The 23,111-nt window shown below is 46.8% G+C and overlaps 1 protein-coding gene and 1 long non-coding RNA gene across 4 annotated transcripts in view; one reads left to right on the forward strand and one right to left on the reverse strand.

Moving 5' to 3' along the window:
- Positions 1–2,048: 2,048 nt before the first annotated feature.
- Positions 2,049–12,447, reverse strand: LOC144301860 (uncharacterized). 2 transcript variants are annotated; one of them, XR_013368761.1, is made up of 3 exons: positions 12,138–12,447; positions 8,500–8,650; positions 2,049–5,453 (listed from the first exon to the last, which is right to left on the reverse strand). It is a non-coding gene; the product is annotated as an uncharacterized LOC144301860 (long non-coding RNA). The 2 variants fall into 2 exon arrangements; XR_013368762.1 differs by having other exon boundaries at positions 12,170–12,442.
- Positions 12,448–15,106: 2,659 nt separating this feature from the next.
- The window catches only part of IFNGR2 (interferon gamma receptor 2), a 29,079-nt gene continuing 21,074 nt past the window's right edge, over positions 15,107–23,111 (forward strand). Inside the window, exon 1 of one of the 2 annotated variants that reach the window (XM_077879046.1) lies at positions 15,107–15,242. In XM_077879046.1, the coding sequence (XP_077735172.1) occupies positions 15,170–15,242 (73 nt within the window). In that variant the 5' untranslated portion in view covers positions 15,107–15,169. Of the gene's footprint in view, positions 15,243–15,366; positions 15,743–23,111 lie in introns of those variants that run through there. The other variant, XM_077879044.1, reaches the window with a different exon arrangement.

Genomic DNA, 23,111 nt, shown 5'->3' on the forward strand with positions numbered 1-23,111 from the left:
TACCGTTCAATAGATGGGAGTGGTTAACAGGCAACACAGCACCTTATCTGGAAAAAGTGGGCCAGAAATGTTTTTGCCATCTTGGGTTTAGAAAGCTGATATGATACAGGTGACGTTACATCACCTCCAGCACGACGTGACCAGTACCGTGTAATCAAACCATTTCTAGTTCTCAAAGGAAACTTGAAACTGTTTCACACTTAATGGGATCATTAAAGGCTCTATAGGCTTCGTGCTAGTTCAGATCATGAGTTAACAAGAATTTGTCATTTCAGACAGCCATAACAGAGCTCTTTGGATTTGGGAGCAGTTGATTAGAGTTGTAGACCCAAGGGTACCTGGCTGGCTCAGCTGGTAAAGCCTGAGACTCTGGATCTTGGGGTTGTGAGTTCAAGCCCAGAGTCCTGGGATCTAGCCTGCTCAGCAGGGAGTCTGCTTCTTCCTCTGCCCCTGCCTCCTGCCCCTGTGTGTGCTCTCTCAAGTAAATAAATAAAATCTTTTTAAAAAATTTAAAAATCTTTTAAAAAAATTATGGACCTGTCTTTTTAAAAATTTTTTTAAAAATATTTTATTTACTTATTTATGAGAGACACAGAACGAGGCAGAGACATAGGTAGAGGGAGAAGCAGGCTCCTTGCAGGAAGACTGATGTGGGACTTGATCCCAGGACCTCGGGACACGACCTGAGCCAAGGAAGATAGATGCTCAACCACTGAGCCACCCAAGCATCCCTGTGGACCTGTCTTATATCTCCTACATGACCTAATTATTTTATTCTGTGACACTTGCTTCTTCAAAGGCAGCCTGAAGTATGGACATGTTCATTTCTCGGTGGAGACAATTCTGGACTCTTGGCAAGTTTTCTCTCTCTTTTTTTTTTTTAATTATTTTTGATAGCAAGTCAGTATCTTTCTTTTTTTATGATTTTATTTATTTATTCGTGAGAGACAGAGAGAGAGAAAGAGGCAGAGACATAGGCAGAGAGAGAAGAAGCAAGCTCCATGCAAGGAGCCAGACGTGGGACTCAATCCTAGGACTCCAGGATCACACTCTGAGCAGAAGGCAGACACTCAACTGCTGAGCCACCCAGGTGCCCCAAGTTTTCTCTTCTAATCAGCTCCAATGCCCTTTGACCTGCTGATAGGATAAGCCCCAGTTTCTATGTGACATCACTGGGTTATTGGTATCACCAGGCCCAAAGTGACACTAGAGTTTTCCTCAGGCCTTGGGACTACTTGAGGGGGTCAGACCCTCCAGCACAGATTTGGAATCATTTTATATATGGGTCCTGGTGTGATTTCTGATTCAGATTAAGGGAAAAATAGCTTTAGAGTTAAAATTCCCTGTCATTAAAAAAAAAAAAAAATTCCCTGTCTTTGAGGTTCTCTGAAAGGTAGACTTTGACTCATGGAATATATAGATTGGTCTGGTGCCATGACAATCATTGACAAAGTATTTCGCAACCCTATGTTTCAATATGACATACAATTTTTTTTTTCTTGTTGCTGCTTGATTGAGGTATAATTGGTATTCCTTATGCTATGCATGTTTGAATCCTCCCCTAGGAAGCTCTTGCTTATAAGGGACAAATCCAGTTGTTTGCCCTTTTGATTTTTTTTTTGATTTATTTTTAAAAAGCAAACAACATTCAAAAGAAGGTCTAGATGTCAATGTGATAACATAATATTATTTCTACTGTTTTCGGAATCCTGAATCTGCTCCTTCAGAAGGAATCCAGTGCAATGTGACGTGGTACCCTGGATTGGATCCTGGAACGAGAAAAGGGCATTAAAGTGGAAACTGTGAAATCCAAAATAAGTTTAGAGTTTAGTTAATATTAAGATACCAGTGTTGGTTACTGAGCTTTGGTGAGTGTTCCTTAATAATATAAGACCCTCAAGGAAATGGAAATAGGGTGAGGGGGACCCAGAATGCTTTGTACTATCTTTGTGCCCTTTCTATTTAAAATTATCCAAAATATAAACTACATAGAAAAAAAATTCCAATGGCAATTAGGTACTAAAGGAGAACATGTTTTATCACAGCTGTTATGTTTTAAACAAAAGATTTTATTATACCTCTAAATACCGCAATAGCTCTTTTTATTTAATTTTATTTATTTATTTTAGGGAAAGAGAGAGCAAGGGGAGAGGCAGAGAGAGAGAGAGAGACTCTCCAGCAGCTCAGAGCCCTAGGCCGGGTTCCATCCCGCGACCCTGAAATCCTGACCCCAGTAGAAATCAAGAGCCAGATGCCCAACCTACTGAGCTACCCAGTCACCCCACAATAGCTCTGATTGTGCAGTTTTTAAAAAGGTAACAACAAAGCACATTTCACTTTCTAGCCCTACTTTCCCCTCCTAATTGGTTTTACCATCTTCTCTTACTGTTGCCAAACCATTTCTAAAAGCCAGCTTGGGCAGGAGGTTTGTATTTTGGTTCTTGGAAATGAGACTAATCTGCTTTCAAGTGAAGGAGCCAAAGAGGAATTTAATTCGCAGAATAGAAACAGTCTCTTCTGTTTTGCATTTGCCCAGGAGCTAATGCTGCTGCATTTGCAGGATGGGAGCACTTGCAGAAGAGCCTGCGGACAAAACAAGCACCTTCCCCTCCCACAATCTGAGGATTCAGCGGTCTACGTAGAGCCAAGTTCTTGAGTGACGGGAGGCGGACGCAGGACCCTTGTGGACCCAAGGTCAGGAATTAGTTTTGCCCATTAGTCCATCTGGCTTCCTGTTTAAACGACGTTTTGGGGGTAGATAATTATTAAATTACTAAAGTCTGAGGGTATGTATGTTGAAGTTTAAATTTAGCTATAATGCTTTGAAGTCCTGGCTGTATCTGAAGTGTCTAGAACCATGCTTGACACAGAAGTGAAATATTCAAATATTCAATAAATATTTGTTCAAGAAACTTTTCGTTGAGGGATAAAAAAGTAAATGGATCCATCTCCATCAATACTTGCATAAGTCAAAATTTTAGTGTTAGGATAATGGTATTTCCTAGAATTGGCTTCATTTGAATCCAAGTGTTAGGACTAATTTCCCTTCCTGAGGCAATATGAGTGATGTCTGTTTGGTAAATAAAGGGTGTCACTGTGTCTAAGACAGTCCAGGTAAGTTCTGAGGCTTCATTTGCATGGATGCCCTCATCCTACTTGGGGCAGTGAGTGAGGAGGTGTTCTCAGCACCCCCTGGGTCCCGGGGTTTGACTGTGACAATACCAGCAGGTGTGGTGCCCCCCCACACACTGCTTGTCTGGGGAAGATCAAGGCAGGGCAGGGGGCTCCCCCCAAGCCAAAGAGGGGGTGTGAGCTGCGGGTGAGATCCTTAGGCAGGTGAGAAGAAACTGCCACTTCATGAACACTTCCCAAGTTCCTCCAGGAAGGGTTTCCCTCCAGCTTTAGATGGGGACTTTGAAAAGCTGGGTGGATCAGTAGCTCTCGGGCACAGCCAAGGGGTCACTTCCTGCCAGGGTTTCCCTACTCTCCACACGTAGGGTCGAGTCACCTCAGAACCTACCACTAGCCCTGCAACAGAAGAGGAAGAAGGTCTCCCATAGAATCTGCAACCACAGACTCCGGGGATGTCTGCTGGGACAGAATCCAGTCCAGCTCAGTGGTGCGTCCAGCGTGGTCTGAGACACAAGGTGCTGTGTTTCGTTGGTTGGCCTGGGTGTCCTCTGTCACCTCCACTAAGACTTCATCTCCACAAGCTTGGAGTTTTTGTTCTTGTGTTCAGAACAGGGCCCAGTGTGGAGTAGATGCTCAATAAACATGTGCTAAATGAACCAGAGATGGAAGGAAGGAAGGAAGGAAGGAAGGAAGGAAGGAAGGAAGGAAGGAGAGAACACGATACAGAAAGCAGCCTTGTGCTTTCTGAACATGCTTTACTGTCCCTGGACTCCTTCCATTCTTGCCTTCACCAACAAATGTACCTAAATCAATTTGTATTTGTTTTTTTTTTGTTGTTGTTGTTGTTGTTTTTTCTGTGGGCACCAAGTAGGTCACATAACTATGATGTTTGAGGTTTCAAAGAAAAAATGAAAGTCCATGTTGACAATAGTTTAAGACTGCAAGACAAGGCAAGAGATGCCTTCGCAAGGCATCTAACACCCATGAAATGGAAGAGAAGCTTCATGTAATGACCTGCTGTAAGATGGCCATGACTTTGCATGACTCTATATGGAAGGAGTTGGCCAACCCAAGGCTCAAGCTTGAGGGTGAGTAGGAGGTGTCTGGCATCTTTTTTCTCCATATTCTGGGCTCTGCAAACCAAGACTGCATCTGTAGAATGCCCTGCAACTATAGGCGGCCTGATTTTTACACAGTCATGAAACACAAGCACAAGAAGCAAGATTCCCTTCTAGCCCGTCCCAAATGTGGCTTCTACAATCTTCTCAAAATGAGGGAAGTAGTACTGCCCCCTTACCACTTCACAGCTGCTTAAGAATTTAGGAGTTTTCTAGATGCAAGCTGTGGTTGTCTGAGGGTTGTAAGATTATGGGGGAATTTTTTCTCTTCTTATTTTTCTATATTCTAGATTCACGATAATGAGCAAATACTGTTATTTGGGCCAGGATGAAGACAGCAATAAAGGCTTGCATGTGTTTTTGTTCTGTTGTAAGTTAGCCCACATAGTAGGGCCAACCAAGGCAAAAGTTGCTGTTGTCTAGAACAGAAGTCAGGCTGGAAGCAAAATGCATGTGCTTTTTAACTGCCTTTCTCTTGCCTTTGATACTAGTATACCTGTGGACATTAAGGAACCTGGTTTGTATTTTGGTTGCTGGAAAGCTGATTTAGAATATGAGTAGGATTTTTTACTACACACGGATAGACTGACTTCCCACGGTCACAACACGCTCTATCTTAATTTCCTGGACTCATCCTTTTGCCCTAGACCTATAATTTTGTATCTAATATTTTGTACCATGTATTCTTTTTTAATTTATGAATCTTTACAATAAAAAACATGTATATGGAACAAACAGCCATACAATATATTTGTTATTCTAAGCTGCCTTAGAATTCTAGAGAATGAGGTACAGCATTAATCTTTTTTATTATTATTATCGAGAAGTAGGATTCAGCTGATTGTTTCATAGGCATTGCCCCAAGCTAAGCCAGTGTGTTGACCCAGGTGATTGGCATTATTACATCACAGGCCAGCTTCTTCTGGAAGTCTCAACTTTGGCATGAGTCTTTTCAAGGGGAATGTGTACCCAGAAAAAATTGTGTGTGGAGAGGAAGGAATTAAATGAAGAAGGTTGCTGTTGCTGGTAATGCTTCCTCTTTACTACTGTGAGACAATGGAAAATAGATGTCCATCTCTGCCCCTGGCTCCTGGCATACAGTTTCCGAAGCCCTTGTAATTTCCTGGGTGATGGGAGTGTCTTTTGTTCTAATGAGGTGATGCTGAGTGGGTTCCTGGATGGCTCCTGGATGAGAGCTGGTCACTGGAAAGAACAAGCTGTGATTAGAAGCTTGGAAGTTTCTCGTAAGAAAGGTGAAGGGCTGGGCAGCCCGGGTGGCTCAGCGGTTTAGTGTCGCCTTCGGCCCAGGGTGTGATCCTGGAGACCCAGGATCGAGTCTCACGTCAGGCTCCCTGCAGGGAGCCTGCTTCTCTCTCTTCCTGTGTCTCTGCCTCTCTCTCTGTGTGTCTCTCATGAATAAATAAATAAAATCTTAAAAAAAAAAAAAAAGGCAAAGGGCTGAAAATAAAGTTAATGATTGACCATGCCTACATGACGAGGCCTCCATAAAACATGGAAGGACCTTAAGGGCATTATGCCAAGGGAAATAAGCCAGAGAAAGATGAACACCATATGATCTCACTAATATGTGGGATCTAAAAAAAGAAAACTAAACTCGTAGATACAGAGAACAGATTGGTGGTTGCCAGATGTGGGGGTGAGAGGCAAAATGGGTGAAGATGGTCAAAAGGCACAAACTACCAGCTTTAAAATAAATAAGTCTTTTTTAAAAAAATATTTTTATTTATTTATTCATGAGAGACATATACATAGAGAGAGGCAGAGACACAGGCAGAGGGAGAAGCAGGCTCCATGCAGGGAGCCCGACATGGGACTGGATCCTGGGTCTCCAGGATCACGCCCTGGGCCAAAGGTGGCGCTAAACCGCTGAGCCACCTGGGCTGCCCTAAAATAAATAAGTCTTGAGGATGTAATGCACAGCATGGTGACAATGGTTAACAGTACTGTACATTTGAAAGTTGCTGAGAGAGTGGATCTTAAAAGTTCTCATCACAAGAAAAAAATTATAACTTTGCATGGTGATGTTATAATTTAACTGGATTTATTGTGGAGATCATTTCTCATTTTTTTTAAAGATTTTATTTATTTATTCATGAGAGACACAGAGAGAGAGAGAGAGAAAGGCAGAGACACAGGCAGAGGGAGAAGCAGGTTCCATGCAGGGAGCCCGACATGGGACTTGATCCCGCGTCTTCAGGATCAGGCCCTGGGCTGAAGGCAGTGCTAAACTGCTGAGCCACCAGGGCTTCCCCATTTCTCATTTTTTAAAGGATTTTATTTATTATTTGAGAGAGAGAGCAGAACATGGAGGGGCAGAGGGAGAGGGAGAAGCGGACTCCCTAGGGAGCCTGGGACCCTATGATTGTGATATGAACCAAAGGTAGATGTTTAATTGACTGAGCCACCCAGGTGCTGCGATCAATTCTCGTTTATATACAGACATTGAATCATCATGTTGTACACCTGAAACTAATATAATGTTACATGTCAATTATATCTCAATTTAAAAAAAAAAAAAAGGAAGTTGCAAAGACAGAAAGAGATTGGAGAAAAAGAGAGAACTTGTTTTCAAAACCTCTGTTTGAATCTTTTTTTCCCCAAACATGTGTTTTCATTTCATTATTGTTATTCTTTGTGTTTGTAAAACATGTATTTGAGCCTCTTGTCAAATGTATACTCTAGGAGAATAATGGTTTTCCTCTGTATGTGTGTGTGTGTGTGTGTGTGTGTGTGTGTGTGTTTTGAGGGGGTGTTGTAATTCATATGTCAAATCCCTAACCTTTGTCGTGATAGTGTTTGGAAATGGAGTCTTTGGGAGGTAATTAGGTTAGTTGAGGTCATAAAGATGGGCCTTTATGATAGGATTGGTGGCCTTCCTGAAAGCCAACCACATCAGCACCCTGACCTTGGGCTTCTAGCCCCAAATAAAGTAAACTTTATTTTGTGAGAAAATATTTCTGCTGTTTACACCATACAGTGTATGGTATTTTGTTATGGCACCCTGAGCTAAGACACGGGGTCCTGATCTCTGGCTACATCAAGGTGTAAAACAGAGCTCATAAAACAAAGGTTTTCGAAACTGAAGTGAAGAGTCACAGGGCTTCCATCTGGTGGATGCTCCTCTCATTTCAGGGAGATTGTTTAGGAAACAGCAATAGTCACATTTCGAAAAGTCTGTGTTTGGATTATAGCAACCTAATCCCCCTGCGTGAATGAAATCCCGGGTAGTGAGGTTCCTGTTTTACATCACTGACCCGTCACCAGTTGACATTTCTGGTGGTGGAGCCATGCTGCCATACTGCAAGGTACAATTCCAGCCACAAGTCAAGAAACTGGATGCTCTAACTCACTTGAGAAGCCTTCCTGGGGGCAGATGGATGATGTCTCCAGCGCTTTGTGAAGATTCACATTTAGGTTTTGAAAGCAAGGGGAATAATAACGAACGAGGTAAGAAGTATATCTGAAAGGATAGTCGAACAGATGTGTTTGCATGGGAAGAGAGAATAAATGTGTTTAGGTTTTAGGATATGTAGCATAAAATTATCTTGATCATATGGTTTCCCTCATGAAAAATTGAAGAATTGGGGTCTGAGGGGAACTCCTGGTGGTTCTTGCAGGTGAACGCTTCCATGGCTTCTGACCCAGAGAAGGGGTATAGTGGAAGAAAGCTCGGCTCAGGCCAAGTGGCTGTAAGGGAGGCTGGGAATTGGCATCTCTCTGGAAGGGGGAGTATTCATAAGGCTGAATATCACCCAGATATGCCAAGGGTGTTCAAAAGGTACAGTCAGAAAACAAGATAAGCATACGGTGGTTATGAGGATGGAGGGAGGACATAGGGTAGGGTCTCAATAAACAGTGACTATTCTTATCGGAAGGTGTGGGCAATGCTCCCAGTTTGCTGCTGGTGACTCATCAGATGCCCCATCCAACACCTCCTGGCTACAGTCAGCTTATTTATAGCAGCCACCTCCCAGCCTGAGCCTTTTCACCTCTTATGTGCAATCTGCCAAGTTTTGCGCAGAAGTCTAGAGGACCCAGATGACAAAGTTAAACACAGAAGGATGATACAATCTTAATCCTTCCTGGAAATGGATCAGTTTGAGCTTCTCTAAATTACAAAACTGGAGAGGCCTCATTACACAAATTGTGCCCAGAGAACCTATGAAGAAATCTGAGCCCCACCCCTTCCAGTTCATGTTGGCAGCTTCCTGAAGCCCTGGGCACTTACCCTAGAGGTGTCGAGGCTTTTCCAGGAGACTCGCCAGGATCAGGAATATTAAAGCGTCAGCATGCACCTAATTATAGGCATCCCAAATGTAGTGATCCGAAGGGGCATATGCAGCCCGATGTTTATGGCAGCAATGTCTACGATAATCAAACTATGGAAAGAGCCCAGATGTCCATCAACAGATGCACGGATAAAGAAGATGTGAGATATATATATAGGAATACTACTCAGCCATCAAAAAACCCGCAACATCTTGCCATTTGCAATGATGTGGATGGAACTAGAAGATATTATGCTAAGCAAAATAAGTCAATCAGAGAAAGACAATTATCACATTATCTCATTCATATGTGGAATTTAAGAAACAAAACAGAGGATCATAGGGGAAGGGAGGGAAAAATAAAACAAGATGAAATCAGAGACAGAGACAAACCATAAGAGACTCTTGTGTTTGTTTGTTTTTAAAGATTTTATTTACTTATTCATGAGAGATACAGAAAGGCAAAGACGCAGACAGAGGGAGAAGCAGGCTCCCCGTGGGAAGCCCAATGTGGGACTCGATCCCCGGACCCCGGGATCATGACCTGAGCCAAAGGCAGATGCTCAACCACTGAATCACCAAGGCACCCCTCTTTTTAATTTTTTAAGATTTTATTTATTCATTTGAAACAGAGAGACAGAGAACATGAGCAGCGGGGGAGAGGTAGAGGGAGAGGGAGAAGCAGACTCCTGCTGAGCAGGGAGCCCGACATGGGGCTCCATCCCAGGACCCTGAGATCATGACCTGAGCTGAAGGCAGCGCTTGACCAACTGAGCCACCCAGATGCCCTAAACCATAAGAGACTCTTAATCATAGGAAACGACTGAGGGTTGCTGGAGGAGGGGTGGGTAGGGGTATGGGGTAACTGGATGATAGGCATTAAGGACACATGGTGTAATGAGCGCTGGGTGTTGTAAGCAACTGATAAATTACTGAACTCTACCTCTGAAACTAATAATACACTATATGTTGATTAATTACATTTAAATAATTAATAAATATAGACATATCTTCACTTTTCAAAAAGGTTAAAAGGACCAATAAAATGTCCTCCTCTCTCTGCCTAGTCTCTCCTCTGTGCCAAATTTCTAGATACTACCCATCCCCCTGTTTCACAGAGGAATAGAATGCATAATGTCGTACTTTGTGATACTCTTGTCACTCTTGTGATACCTTGAAGGCGGTAAAAGAGAAAGAGAGTGTATATTTTTGTAATGAGGTTTTATGGGGCCCCACGGGAAGGGGGGGACCAGAAATGCAAATCTGCAGGAAGATGCAAGGGGGCCTCACAACAGACATGATGAGAAGACAGGCCCCAGGCTCCAGTGAATTTGTCCTTTTTGTTGTATGCCAATCCCTGGGCTCTTGCTATTGGCCTTTCTCAGGATGGAGGACTCCAAGTGACAAATCAAGGCTCCACTTAGCATTGCTCAGGGCCTATTCTGGGCTCAGAGCTCTTGCTACTCTGTTTGAATCTATGGAGGACACTCACCCACCTGCACTTTGGAGGTAACCGTCTCAGTCAAGGCTGATTCCAGGAGGTGGTCAAGGAGGGCAACGAACTCTAAAGCAGAGACTGAGCTTTAGAATATAGGGTGTGGGTGGGGGAGGAGGTGAGAGGTGAAGGAAGTGGGGCAGATACCATCAGAAGAGGAGTGCGCAGGGACCCTCAGGAAGTTCATCATCAGAGATGCGCTGATGGACTAGTGGGTCTTGTCAAGGAGTCACAGAAAGTATGATCCATCAGGTAGAGGCAGGCCTAGTGATGAGGAGACTGACATGGCAGGGTGAGAAGTTTGGCGTGAGGTGCAAGGGACCTTGTAGCCAAGAGCCCACCCCACCACTCGTTGGCTGTGCAATTTGGGGGTATGATCAGTCATGTTTGGGTCAGAGAAGCAGAACCCCTGGGTGGGGGGGGGGGCAGGGGTGTGATAGGAGTTGGACCCTGGGTGATTGCAGGAGTTGGCTACCCAGTCTGTATGGGACGATTTTTCCTGTATCTGAGGCTGGATCCCGCAGCTCTCAGGGCAGGCAGTGGGGAAGAGAAGGTTGGAGATCGCAAGGACAAGCAGGAAGCTAAGGCTGAGCTGGAACCACTGTTGGTTTCTCACCATCTCCAACCTCCAACACAGATGACAGCACAAGGGTCCTGCAGGAAAAGCTTTGTCATGGAGCTAACGCACTCCTGGCCCAGGAGACAGGGAGGTTGGTTGTACAGAGGATTCAGCAGGAGCTGGAGGGGCCTGGTCCTCGCTGTCCAGGATGCCAGCAGATAAGCCACAGTGCTAGGAATGGCAACAATGTCCCGTGCCCTGCCCCAACCTCCTGAGAGTGAAGGAATATGGTTTCACTTCTAAATATTGTACAAAAACATCCTTCCCTGCCCATGCTAACTCGAAACTCTGCAAGAAGGGGAATTCTAGGAAATGCAGTTACAGCTTAGCTACGTTGACACAGTACAAACCCACCATAGGGTAAGTTACTTCGTTCTCGGGGCCTCAGTCTCCTCATCTGTGAATTGGGAGTCATAATCCCCCTACCTGAGAGGACTGAGTGATATAACACATGGAAAACCTCCCCCGGCCAACAACCAATATTGGCTTCTTTCTGCCATCCCCCCTGAGGGAGATGAGGGGAGCACCTCCAGATTACTAGTGTAAGGAAAAGATTTCAGGAAGATTAACTGGTTAGAAGATAGCAAATTAATGGAAAGGGAAGGAGGAATTTGGGTTTGGTAAGGCTGAAGTTTATATAAGATTATTAATTTTTTTAAATCCTTTTTTTTTTTTATTCAGAGAGAGAGAGAGAGAGAGAGGCAGAGACACAGGCAGAGGGAGAAGCAGGCTCCATGCAGGGAGCCCGATGTGGGACTCGATCCTGGGTCTCCAGGATCACACCCTGGGCTGCAGGCGGCACTAAACCACTGCGCCACCGGGACTGCCCCAAGATTATTAATTTTTATATAATTTATATTTATATATTTATATGCTATTTATATAATCATCTCTATATTAATGTATTATTTATATCAATTATTGTTAACCATGTAATATTATTTTTTTTAAGATTTCATTTATTTATTCATGAGAGACACAGAGAGAGACAGAGACATAGGCAGAGGGAGAAGTAGGCTCCCTGCAAGGAGCCAGATGGGGAACTTGATCCCAGGATCCTGGGATCATGCCCTGAGCCAGAGACAGACACTCAACCAATTAACCACCCAGGTGTCCTATAATTATATGATATTATTAAATAATACACAACTGGGGCACCTGGGTGGCTCAGTTGGTTAAGCACTTGCCTTCAGCTCAGGTCATGACCTTGGGGTCCTGGGATGGAGCCCTGTTTCTGGTTCCCTGCTGAGCAAGGAGTCTGCTTCTCTCTGCCTCCGTCCCTCCTCCTCCCCGTGTGGGCATGCACTCTCCCTCTCTCTCAAATAAATAAGTAAAAAAATCTAAAAATAATAATAATACACAGCTAAGAATATATAATTAGGTACAAAATCATTTATTCACAATGAGAAAATAAATCACAAGTTATCAATTTTTTAAAGCTTCCAAATACCACTAACATTGCAAAATGCAGAAAAATAAAATACCTGTATTAATTGTCTGACTCTGGAATACGTACATCTTTGTGTCATCTTTGTCTCTGCAAATGACGACCTTCTGAAACATGCTCTGTATACAGAATAGAAAGTCGATTCAGTCTTTCCTCGAGAATGATGTATCAAAGTGTTCATTACTGATACTTTAGAAGGGTTCCTTTTGACTTGACCATTTGTTGGTGATACACAGTATTAAGACACTTCTCAAGAAATGCCACAGCCACCCCCCCCAGCACCACCCTCCATGAGAAGTGAGTTAAAAGAGAAGTCAGAGAGGGAAGAGACAGAGGTCCTAACAACTGTGGTTAGAATCTCTTACTTTGCAGATTTTGGAGAAGCATATGACAATGCAAACTCTGTGCCAGCAGCCCCTTGGAGGTTGGGCAAGCGTGTGTGTGTGGGGGCGGGGGGGTGGCTGGGAGGCTAAGCTTTTGGTAGTTTCACAGTAAATCTGCCTCCAAAAGGGAGAAGCTGCAGAAGGGAACCCACGTCGGTGTTATATGCAATAACCAAGGAGTTGCATGATGCCAGGCGGCTATACATGGGACCAGACAAAGGGTAGTGGATGCTTAGACATCTTTCCCAAGAAATGCAACAGGATTGGCTTCTTGTTCTCTTTAGGTGTAGGATCTCTGCGGAAGTCAGAGTCATCTAGCGATGACCTCAAAAGTAAAAGTCTTCCAGCCAGGAGGAACGCGGAAAGGAGAATTGGCCTTTCCATGGTGATCAAGCATTCTTGGCATTTACTTGCTTTGGGGATATTGTGTGCGTAAAATAACAACAGAATGCCAGGCTCAACAGCACTGGATATGTTCCTTTTAGTATCTTGTCACGGACTTCTGTAAGGAAAAAGTAAACCCTCCACATTTTAGCAGGGAAGAGCTCTGGAAGGAGATTCTCCAGCTGGGAAGAAACAAGTATTCTGTGGAGTTTTACTGCCTTCCCCGCGCCCCCATCGAAAACCATTGTCCTTTCCTCTGAGAACCCTACACCAGCGCTCTCTGGCATGGGCTGAGATGGATGCTCGGCTGTCTTTTCCTTTAACATGATTTTTTTTTCTTGACTATGAAAGTAAAATATGCCCTTTGAGGGGAAAAACGTTTAAAAAAAGAAAACTGTTACCATTCATAATCCCATTACCTACTTTATGTGAGTATGGAGGCATGTTTCCTCCAATCATTCTCAATGTGCGAGGATTCTGGCTTACATACTGCCTTTTCCACTTAGCATATAAACTTATCTCTGTGTCTCAAAAAACTCACTCAAAGCATCATTCAGATAACCGCTAGATATTTTATCACCTTTTTTTTTTTTACAACAGTGACCAATTTCAAGAGTTCTACCAAAAAAAAAAAAAAAAAAAAAGCAAGATGTTGGGGGCGCCTGGGGGGCTCAGTCTCTACAGCTGGAGACTTGTGATCTCTGTGTTTTAAGTTCTAGCACCATGTTAGGTACAGATTACTTAAAAATTAAAAAAATCTTTTAAGGGGCACCTGAGTGGCTCAATGGTTGAGCGTCTGCCTTTGGCTCAGGGCGTGATGCCAGGGTCCCAACGTCCTGGGATCGAGTCCCACATCGGGCTTCCCACAGGAAGCCTGCTTCTCCCTCTGCCTATGTCTCTGCCTCTCTTTCTATGTCTCTCATGAATAAATAAAATCTTAAAAAAAAAAAAAACATCTTTTAAGTAAATGAAATAAAATGTAAGAAGTCCAAAAGTAAAGCCCTATGTTGCCAAATACTTTGTTGGCAAGTAGCCCAGCAGACTCCTAAGTGGGCCTTGGTTACTGTTTTTAAATTTTTTTTTTAAGATTATTTATTTATTTATTCATGAGAGATGTAGAGAGACAGAGGCAGAGGGAGAAGCAGGCTCCCTGTCAGGAGCCCAATGCACGGGACCCCTGGGACCATGACCAACCAACGGGGGCCAAAGGCAGACACTCAACCACTGAGCAACCCAGGCACCCAGCGTTCTTCAATTCTTGATGTCCTCCATTCATTTCCTTCTTTGCGCCTTTCCTCCCCTGCTCAGCTGGGTTTACGGCCCATCTTGGGGGAACCTAGAAGACCCAGATCCTTGCAGCTGGTATCAAACTGGAGCTTGGCCCAGGCTGGGAGAGTAGGCCTCGCCCCAGCCCCACGGCCCCTCACCCCACCCCACTCCCCCAGCTCCTGAGGTCACTTCCTCATTCACTTCGCAGCCCAGACCAGGGCCAAACCCACAGGCCACCCAGAAATGTGGGACGTTTCTCTCTTTTCCCTCCGCCTTGCTCTGTGCCCCCCGCCCCGTTCCCCAGAGCCCCACACCTGCCTTCACCCGGGCCGTTTCTAACCTCTGCACCCTTAACCCTGTTTCCAAAAAGGGGTTAAAAGCTTAGTGTGCACTTGAGAGGCTACGAAAGCAAAGTTTAAGCCAAGGGAGGACCCGTGTGACCCCCACGCATCTGGGAGCAGCAGGGGAAGGGGGGATGATGGGGCGCGGGTGGGGGAGGGCGCGGAGGCGAGGCTCGGCACGAGGCCCACCGCGAGCCTTGGGGGTGGGGGAGGGGGAGGGGGAGGGGGAGGGGGCTCTTCCCGGAGGGGCCGCAAGCCCCGGGCGGTGGGGTCGGCGGGGTCGGCGGGGTCGGCGGGGTCGGCGGGGTCGGCGGGGGCCCCGGTCTGCCCCCGGGGCTGTGCCGGGCCCGGGCGGCCCGCTCCGCGCCCGCTCGGGGAGGCCCGGGCCTGGGCCGCGGGGAGAGTCGGCGCCCACCGCGCGGGTCTGGCCGCCAGGAAAGTCCCGCGGCCGCGGGGCGGGGCGGGGCCGCCGGGAGGGGCCGGGAGGGGCCGGGAGGGGCGCGGCGGCCGAGCCGGGCCGTCCCGCCGCCGCCGCCGCCGCCGCCGCCGCCGCCCGGGAAGGGGCGGGCCCCGCTCTCCCTGCGCTCGCCATGGCCGCCGGGGCGGCGACGTGAGCCGCTCGGGGGACCCCGCGCCGGGGCCGGGCCGCTCCCAGAGCCGCGGCCGAGCCGGCGGCGCCGCAGCCCCGGGCCATGCGGCCGCCGCCGCCGCTGCTGCTGCTGTTGTTGCTGCTCGGCGGCCGCGGCGCCGCGGCGTCCCCAGCAGGTGAGCCGGGCCTGCCCAGCCCCACCCGGCCCCGCCGCACCCGGGGCCGCCCGGGGGCTCGTCGCAGCCGGTGGCCGCCCGAGGGGGCGCGGGGAGGGCCGCGGGGGCGGCTCTCGGGCGGCGCAGGTCGGGGGCGGGGATGCGGGGCGCCCGCCGCGGGTGTGGGGAGCGCGGTGAGGGCTGGACGGCGGGGAATTCCGGGCAGTGCCTGGGCGAGGAGCCCCCCCGGCCGGCCCCGGCGTCCCGGCCCCGGGTCAGCAGCCCTCCCGGGCCGGGGGCGCCCCCGCTGCCCCTGCGTGACTCGCGGCACCCTGCTTGCTGCTCGGCGGCTCCCGCCCGCGAGCCGGTGCGGCCGACGGCTCCGCAGGTCTCCGCGAGGAGCCAGGAAAGCCGGAGGCAGGCCTGGGGCAGGGGCGCCTCTGCCGGCCACGGGCTCGCCGGCCCGGCCTCAGTGCCCGCGGCCCCTGCCTGGCCTGGCGCGCCCTCCGCGGTGGCCCGAGGTAGGCGCGGGGGGCCCCGGGCTGCCTTCCTTGCGGCTGCGACAGGGGTGCGATTGATGGGGAGTGTGGGCGCCCTGATGGGGTCGGGCGGATGGGGGGCAGCGCTCGGGGCAGGACCCAGAAACGCCCCGACCCCCGGTGGCGTTGGCGGCCCAGAGTCATCGGAACCAGACTTTTGACCCCAGCTCAGCTCCCATCCAGATCGCCCCTTCCCTGGGTCAGCCTCCTCCTTACCCCCGACCACCAACTGCCCATACTTCTAAGCCAAATGTAAAAAGTTTAAGAGGACCTCAGCGAGGAAGGTGTGCGCAGGTTATCCTCTGTGTAGACATGTGTGTTTTTGGTTTGCTGCGTTCTTGCCCAGGGAGAGAGACTGTCATCGGTTGCGTAGCACTTAAATCGTGTCAAGAATTTAGATGCTTTGCTCAGGGTGTGGTTTAGGTTTGTTTCTTCTGCCAGCATCACTTAGAAAGGCTCTTAGATTCCAAATCTCCTGATGAGGGGAGCACACAGGAGGGTTTGTGCTCCTGGCTAAAGGGCTGTTTTCCTTTGAGACAGATGGATTTGAATCCTGACTTCACCCCTCCCGGCTTCAAGTCTTGGGCAGTCTCTGTTCTGCCCTCCCTGGGCCTCCTTCGCTTGCGATCTGGGGTTTGGCAAAATGTTGGTAACTGCCTGAGCTGCTGGGTGATGGGCTTGGTGGTGGTTCCATTATACTGGTGCTACTCCTCACTAGTGGTGGTCTGTGCAGCATTTGTTTGTGACTTGTCTGCCGAGAGTCTGAGGTGGAGAGAAGTATTTAGAAACTGCAATTTGACATTGCCCCAACACCGAAGGCCCTGTGTGTCTTTCTAGTAATTATCTTATAGTTTGGGTCTGTGTGATGCATCAGAAATAAACTGGTCCAGGGGTGCCTGGGTGGCTCAGCTGGTTAAGCATCAGACTCTTGATTTCAGTTCAGGTCATGAGATCAAGCCCCATGTCAGCTCCAGTGGGCGTGGAGCCAGCTTAAATTTCCTCTCTCTCTACCTCTATCTCTCCTTCCTCTAAAAAAGAAAGAAGAAAGAAAGAAAGAAAGAAAGAAAGAAAGAAAGAAAGAAAGAAAGCTGCTCCTTCGTCATAGATCCTTTGAAAAATAGCACCATGTTATGCTAATCTCTTGTGAATATTTAAAATTCTTTTATAATAAACCATTAAAAAAACTGGGATATTTTTAAGAGAAACTCCTAGTCCAAGCACAGAGTGAAACTATTAACAATGGTTATATAGTAAATGGGTAGTAGAAAAATTTCCATGCTTTCTCATAATTTTCAAGTATCCTTCAGTAATCATGAGATTGGTTTTATGGTCAGAGGGAAAAATATGAATATCGAAAACAATTTTTTTAAAAAGAAAACTTATAGTATCTATGCCTTAGAGTTGTTATAAGGAGAACGTATGTAAAATATTGGACCTGGTCTAAATTGTAGTGTACGGGAGGAAAACTTTTCCTTTTTGCCTTCTAAGTTCTGCCACTGGTCTAATAATTAAGTTGACAAGAGACAGAGTAATAGGAGGAAAACAGATTTAATTTTGTACCTACTGGAGCTTATAAAAATATGAGACTTGAAGAAGTAACCAAAATAGGCAGCTTTCCTGCCTGTTAGAGAAACAATGATTTGCGGAGATTTGACCAAACAAAGGGGTTTGAGTTGGGGTAGCAAATGAATGAAGAAGTAACAGAGGTTGTTTATAGAGCCTTGCCAGCCTTGAATTCCCTGTCTCTGAGTAAAGATGCTCTTTACCCTTCTGGTATAGGGAGGACACCTTCACAGGAGGAATTTATTTTTGGGGATAAAGAAAAGTCAGACTGTCCTTCTTGCACTGACTATTTCTTAAGTAACTTTAATTCCAAATAATTAACATTTAAAAAAAATCAACCTGCCAAAGTGACATGTGGGGGGGGGCATATTTTGCTCTAAAAAAACTTTTTTAAAAGAAGATTTATTTATCTGGGAGAGAGAGTATGCAGGTGAGTTGGGGAAGGGAGAGGGAGAGAAAGAGTCTCAAGCAGACTCCCCTCTGAGGGAGGAGCCTGACACGGGGCTCAATCTTATGGCCCTGAGATTGGGACTTGAGCTGGAATCAAGAGTCTGATGCTTAATTGACTGAGCCATCCAGGCACTCTTGTATTAAGTGACTCTTGTTTGTCAGAGAGGGTTTTATGTACCCTCTCTGTCTTAATGTTTTTTGGCTTCTCCTCACCCACAAGGTGTTGGAGGTAAGATGTTCATTATAACGCCCCATCCATAGAAAGATCCTAAAGGGTCTTTGCATGTCAAGATTAAATGGTTGATTTTAATGTTAACTGTACTTTAAAAAATATTTTGTTTATTTATTCATGAAAGAGACAGAGAGAGAGAGGCAGAGACACAGGCAGAGGGAGAAGCAGGCTTCATGCAGGGAGCCTGATGTGGAACTCAATCCCAGGACTCTGGGATCACGACCTGAGCCGAAGGCAGTCGCTCAACTGCTGAGCCACCCAGGCATCCCTGTACTTTATTTTATTATCTGTGCTTTATTTATTTATTATCTGTACTTTATTTTATTATCTGTGTGTGATGTATGGGTTTTTTAAAAAAGATTTTATTTATGAGAGAGAGAGTGAGAGAACATGAGCTGGGTGAGGGAGGAGAGGGGGAGGAGAGAGGTCAGGGTGATGCAGGGCTCAATCCAGGACCCTGAGATCATGACCTAAGCTGAAGGCAGATGCTTAACCAACTGAGCCCCCCAGGCACCCCTCTGTGTGTAATGTATGTTAACCAAAGAATCCTTTTGAGACCCAAGAAAGCCTATTCTTAAATACGACTTAAGTCTTAAATGCCTGGATCCAGGGTAGATCAGAGGTGATGGGCGGGGACAGGAAGGTGGCATGAAGGTAGCCCAGGAGGACTGTAGTTGTGAGATGCAGAGAACACTCTTCATACAGGTGATACCTGCGTTATCTCTTCTTACCATTAATGGTTTATGAGTTATTGTCCCATAGACCATGGAGAGGGAAGGGAGAGTGGAACTCTGTACATCCTACTATTATTGCGAACTTTTATCTTCTGGAGCTGAGGTGTCATTAAAGCCCTGGTGTCCACCTCCAGGGACCATATGAGTTCCTGTTGTTGTAACAAATCACCACCAACTTAGTGCCTTAAAACAACCCCAATTTATTATCTTACAGCTCTGGAGGTCAGAAGTCAGGCTCTGGGCTAAAATCGAGGTGTCGGTAGGGATGCGCTCCTTTCTGGAGGTTCTAGGGGGAGAATTGTTTCCTTGCCTTCTCCAGCTTCCAGAGAAACTCTGTTGTGATGACATTGGGTCTGCCCACATATTTCAGGAGAAGCTCTCTATTTTAAGGTCTTTTGATTAGGAACCTAAATTCCATCTACAACCTCAATTCCCCTTTACCATGTAACCTAATATATTCACGGGACACAGACATCCTTGGGGGGCTGCTCTTCTGCCTCCATCAGGGTCAGACTGTTGGATACAGTGCTCAGCATGGGGCTAGGCACCCTGTTGCTGGTCCCTGAAGGCAGGGTCTGGGTGACTGATTGCTACTTGCCATCTGCACAAGTAGCACATCCTGAGGAACCAGGTCACCCTGAAAGAGTCCCGTCTTAGAAATTTACTTAGCAGTGTCTAGTTTGCTTTTCATTTGTGGTCTTGCATTTGTCCCTCACTACAACTCCAGGAGAGATGGCACTGCTCCATAATTAAGGAGGAAACAGAGCCTTAGCTGGGGTGTTGGCAGGATCTGTGGCTGTAGGTTATAGGATCAGGATTCGAGCCTCCACCCTTTATCCAAAAGTTCTGTTCTCTTCCCACTGAGCTTATATGGACCACATTGACAGCAGGCACTATGACCCTAAATATACTGACTCTTAGGAGCCAACCAGCTAAGTCACAGTCCAGAGTGGTTCACCCACTCCCTGCAACAGCAGAGACCAGACAGATGGGAAGACTTCAGCAGAAAGCCAGGAAGGAAGAAGGGAACCTAAGCTTTGCTTGATTTTTGAGTGGGTGAACATGATGCTGAGGACAAGAAATTGGTTATGTAATCTCTGGAGGAGAGCACGCTGCTGGGCTGCAGGCCAGTCCTTCCCCAGATCCTGAGTGCCTGCACTTCCCAGCGGGGGGGCTAAAACAGTCCCCAAATCCAACAATGCCCAGCCTTCCTGGAGCTCCTCGCTCTTGCACTTAGGGACACTCTTGATAAACTGCTAGCAATGAGGAGAGGCATGGATCACGAGGTGCTCACCCTGTCCTCATCCCCGTGCAGAAAACCAGTTCATTCTCTCCACCTAACAACACTGTGGGGTCTGTACCATACCCATTTTTCAGATGAGACAGCCGAGGCACAGAGAGGTTAAACAAATTGCCCAGGGTGCCAAGGAGTGTGCAGCTTGGAACTCAGGCAGTCTCGTTCTGGAATCCTAAGCACCGTGGTGTAGACAAAGAACTCAGGTGGTAAACAAGCATCATTTGGACAAGTCAGGCAGGGACAGGGACTCCCAAGCCCTGGGCCTTTTACACCAGAAACCAGAGCAGAGACCCAAAGGGAGTAGGGGAGAGAGCCATGGCATAGCAGGAAAGAAGGTTCCAGAGAAGGAGCGGCAAGGGCAGGCCCTGGGTTTCCCAGGAACGAGGAGGGCCCCTTGGGGGTGAGGCAGCTCAAGGACAAGCCTTCTGAGAGGTGCAGAGGGCACTGTTCTGAGGCAATTGTTAACAAGTGGGCAGTCTTGGGTGTTTCATTGTGAAACCCTCGGTTTTAAGACTGGTTATCTCCTCTGAATGTGGTGAGGAGGGGATTTCAGGAAAGTCAAATGTCAGAGTAGAACCGTGGGTCACCCTCCACATCTTGGCAAAATGAAAGTTGAAGAAAGCAGAAGGCTCATCTGGAGACTCCATGTTTATGGGGAAGCCTTTCTTCTGGTCCAGCCGTCAGTTGCGGTAGAAGCCCTTCCCTCTTGCTCGGTCCTTTGGTACTTCCTTTCTTAGCTGAATATCTGGATCACGGATATGGGAGTGCCAGAAGAGATGGCTCCCCCCCCCCAACTCAGAGATGGGGAGATAGTGAAAGGCATTGTGACAGGCAGAGTAATGGTCCCCAAACATGTCCACATCCTAAGCCCCAGAGCCCATGGCTGTGTGACCTTACAGCGCAGATGGGACTTTGCAGATGTGACCAGGGATCCTCAGATAGTGAGATGACCCTGGATAGTAGGGCTCCGTAGGCCCACTGTGATCACAGGGGTCCTTCAGAGATGGAAGAGGAGAGTCAGACCAGAGAGGTGGCAGCGTGAATAGGCATCAGCCTATCTCTTCAACAAGTGGTGGTGGGAAAACTGGACAGCCGCATGCAGAAGAATGAAACTGGACTACTTTCTTATACCGTACACAAAAATAAGTTCAAAATGGATGAAAGACCTAAATGTGAGATAGGAAGCCATCAAAATCCTAGAGGAGAAGACAAGCATCGACCTCTTTGACCTCAACCATAGCAGCTTCTTACTGCATATATGGTAAAGGAGACAGAAGCAAACATGAGCTATGGGGACTTCATCAAGATAAAAAGCTTCTGCACAGCAAAGGAAACAGCCAACAAAACCAGAAGGCAACCTACGGAATGGGAGAAGATATTTGCAGATGACATATCTGATAAAGGGTTAGTATCCAAACTCTATAAAGAACTCACCAAACTCAACATCCAAAAAACAAATCATTCAGTTAAGGAATGGGCAGAAGGGCAGCCCCGGTGGCGCAGTGGTTTAGCGCCGCCTGCAGCCCAGGGTGTGATCCTGGAGAACCTGGATTGAGTCCTACGTCAGGCTCTCTGCATGGTGCCTGCTTCTGTCTCTGCCTCTCTCTCTCTCTCTCTCTCTCTCTCTCTCTCTCTGTGTCTCTATGAATAAATAAACAAAATCTTTTAAAAAATTAAAAAGAAAAAGAAATGGGCAGAAGACATGAATAGGCACTTTTCCAAAGAAGACATCCAGATGGCCAAAAGACACATGAAAAATGCTCAACATCACTGGTCATCAGGGAAATACAAATCAAAGCCACAGTGAGATACCACCTCACACCTGTCAGATAGCTAAAATCCACAACTCAGAAAACAACAGATGTTGGTGAGGATGCAGAGAAAGGGGAACCCTCTTACGCTGTTGGTGGAAACGCACACTGGTGCAGCCACTCTGGAGAGCAGTCCGAAGGTTCCTCAAAAGTTAAAAATGGGAGGCTCAGTCAGTTGAGCATCCAACTCTTGATTTTGGCTCAGGTTGTGATCTCAGGTCGTGAGATCAAGCCCTGCATTGAGCTCTGTGCTCTACGCAGAGTCTTGGGATTCTCTATCTCCCTCTCCCTGGAGACCCCTCCCCCTGTGCGATCTCTCTCTCTCAAATAAATAAAATCTTTTTTTTTTTTAAACTTAAAAATAGAACTACTCTATGATCCAGCAATTGCACTACTAGCTGTTTACTCAAAGGATACAAAAATACAGACTCGAAAGGGCACGTGCACCCTGATGTTTATAGCAACATTATCAACAATAATCAAAGTATGGAGAAGGCCCAAATGTCCATCGACAGGTGGATAGATAAAGAAGATGTGGTGTGTGTGTGTGTGTCTGTGTGTGTCTGTGTGTATATGTAATGGAATATTGCTCCGCCATCCAAAAGAATGAAATCTTGCCATTTGCAACAATGTGGATCTAGCAAGAGTGTGTTATGCGAAGTGAATAAGTTAAAGACAAATACCATATAATTACACTCATGTGGAATTTAAGAAACAGAACAGGTTTCAGGAGGAGAAAAAGAGAAACAAACCATTAGAGACTCTTAACATTAGAACACACACTGAGGGTTGATGGAGGGGAAGTGGTGGGGGCTGGGCATTAAAGAGAACACTTGTTGTGATGAGCACTGGGTGTTTTATGTCAGTGATGAATCACTGAATTCTCCTCCTGAAACCAGTTTTGCACTGCAAGTTAACTAACTAGAATTTAAGTGAAAATTTTAAAAGAAAGGGGCACCTGGGGGACCCTGTCGGTCAAGTGTCTGACTCTTGATTTTGGGCTCAGGTCCTGGTGATGTCAGGGTGGTTGGAATGAGCCTGTGTCTGGCTCTGCGCTCAGGGCAGAGTCCGCTTGGGTTCCTCTCTTCTCCCTCTCTGCCCCTCTCGCTCTTGCTCTCTTTCTCTCTCTAAAATAAATCAGTAAATTCTCAAAAAAAATTTTTTTAAGAAAAATAAATAAATGGATAGTCAAAAGAGAGAGAGAGAGGAGGAATCAGCCTGTTGTTGCTGAGGGAAGGAGTCAGAGCCAAAGAATGTGGGCTGC

Source organism: Canis aureus, chromosome 30 (genome assembly GCF_053574225.1).
Source record: "Canis aureus isolate CA01 chromosome 30, VMU_Caureus_v.1.0, whole genome shotgun sequence".
NCBI lineage: Eukaryota > Metazoa > Chordata > Mammalia > Carnivora > Canidae > Canis > Canis aureus.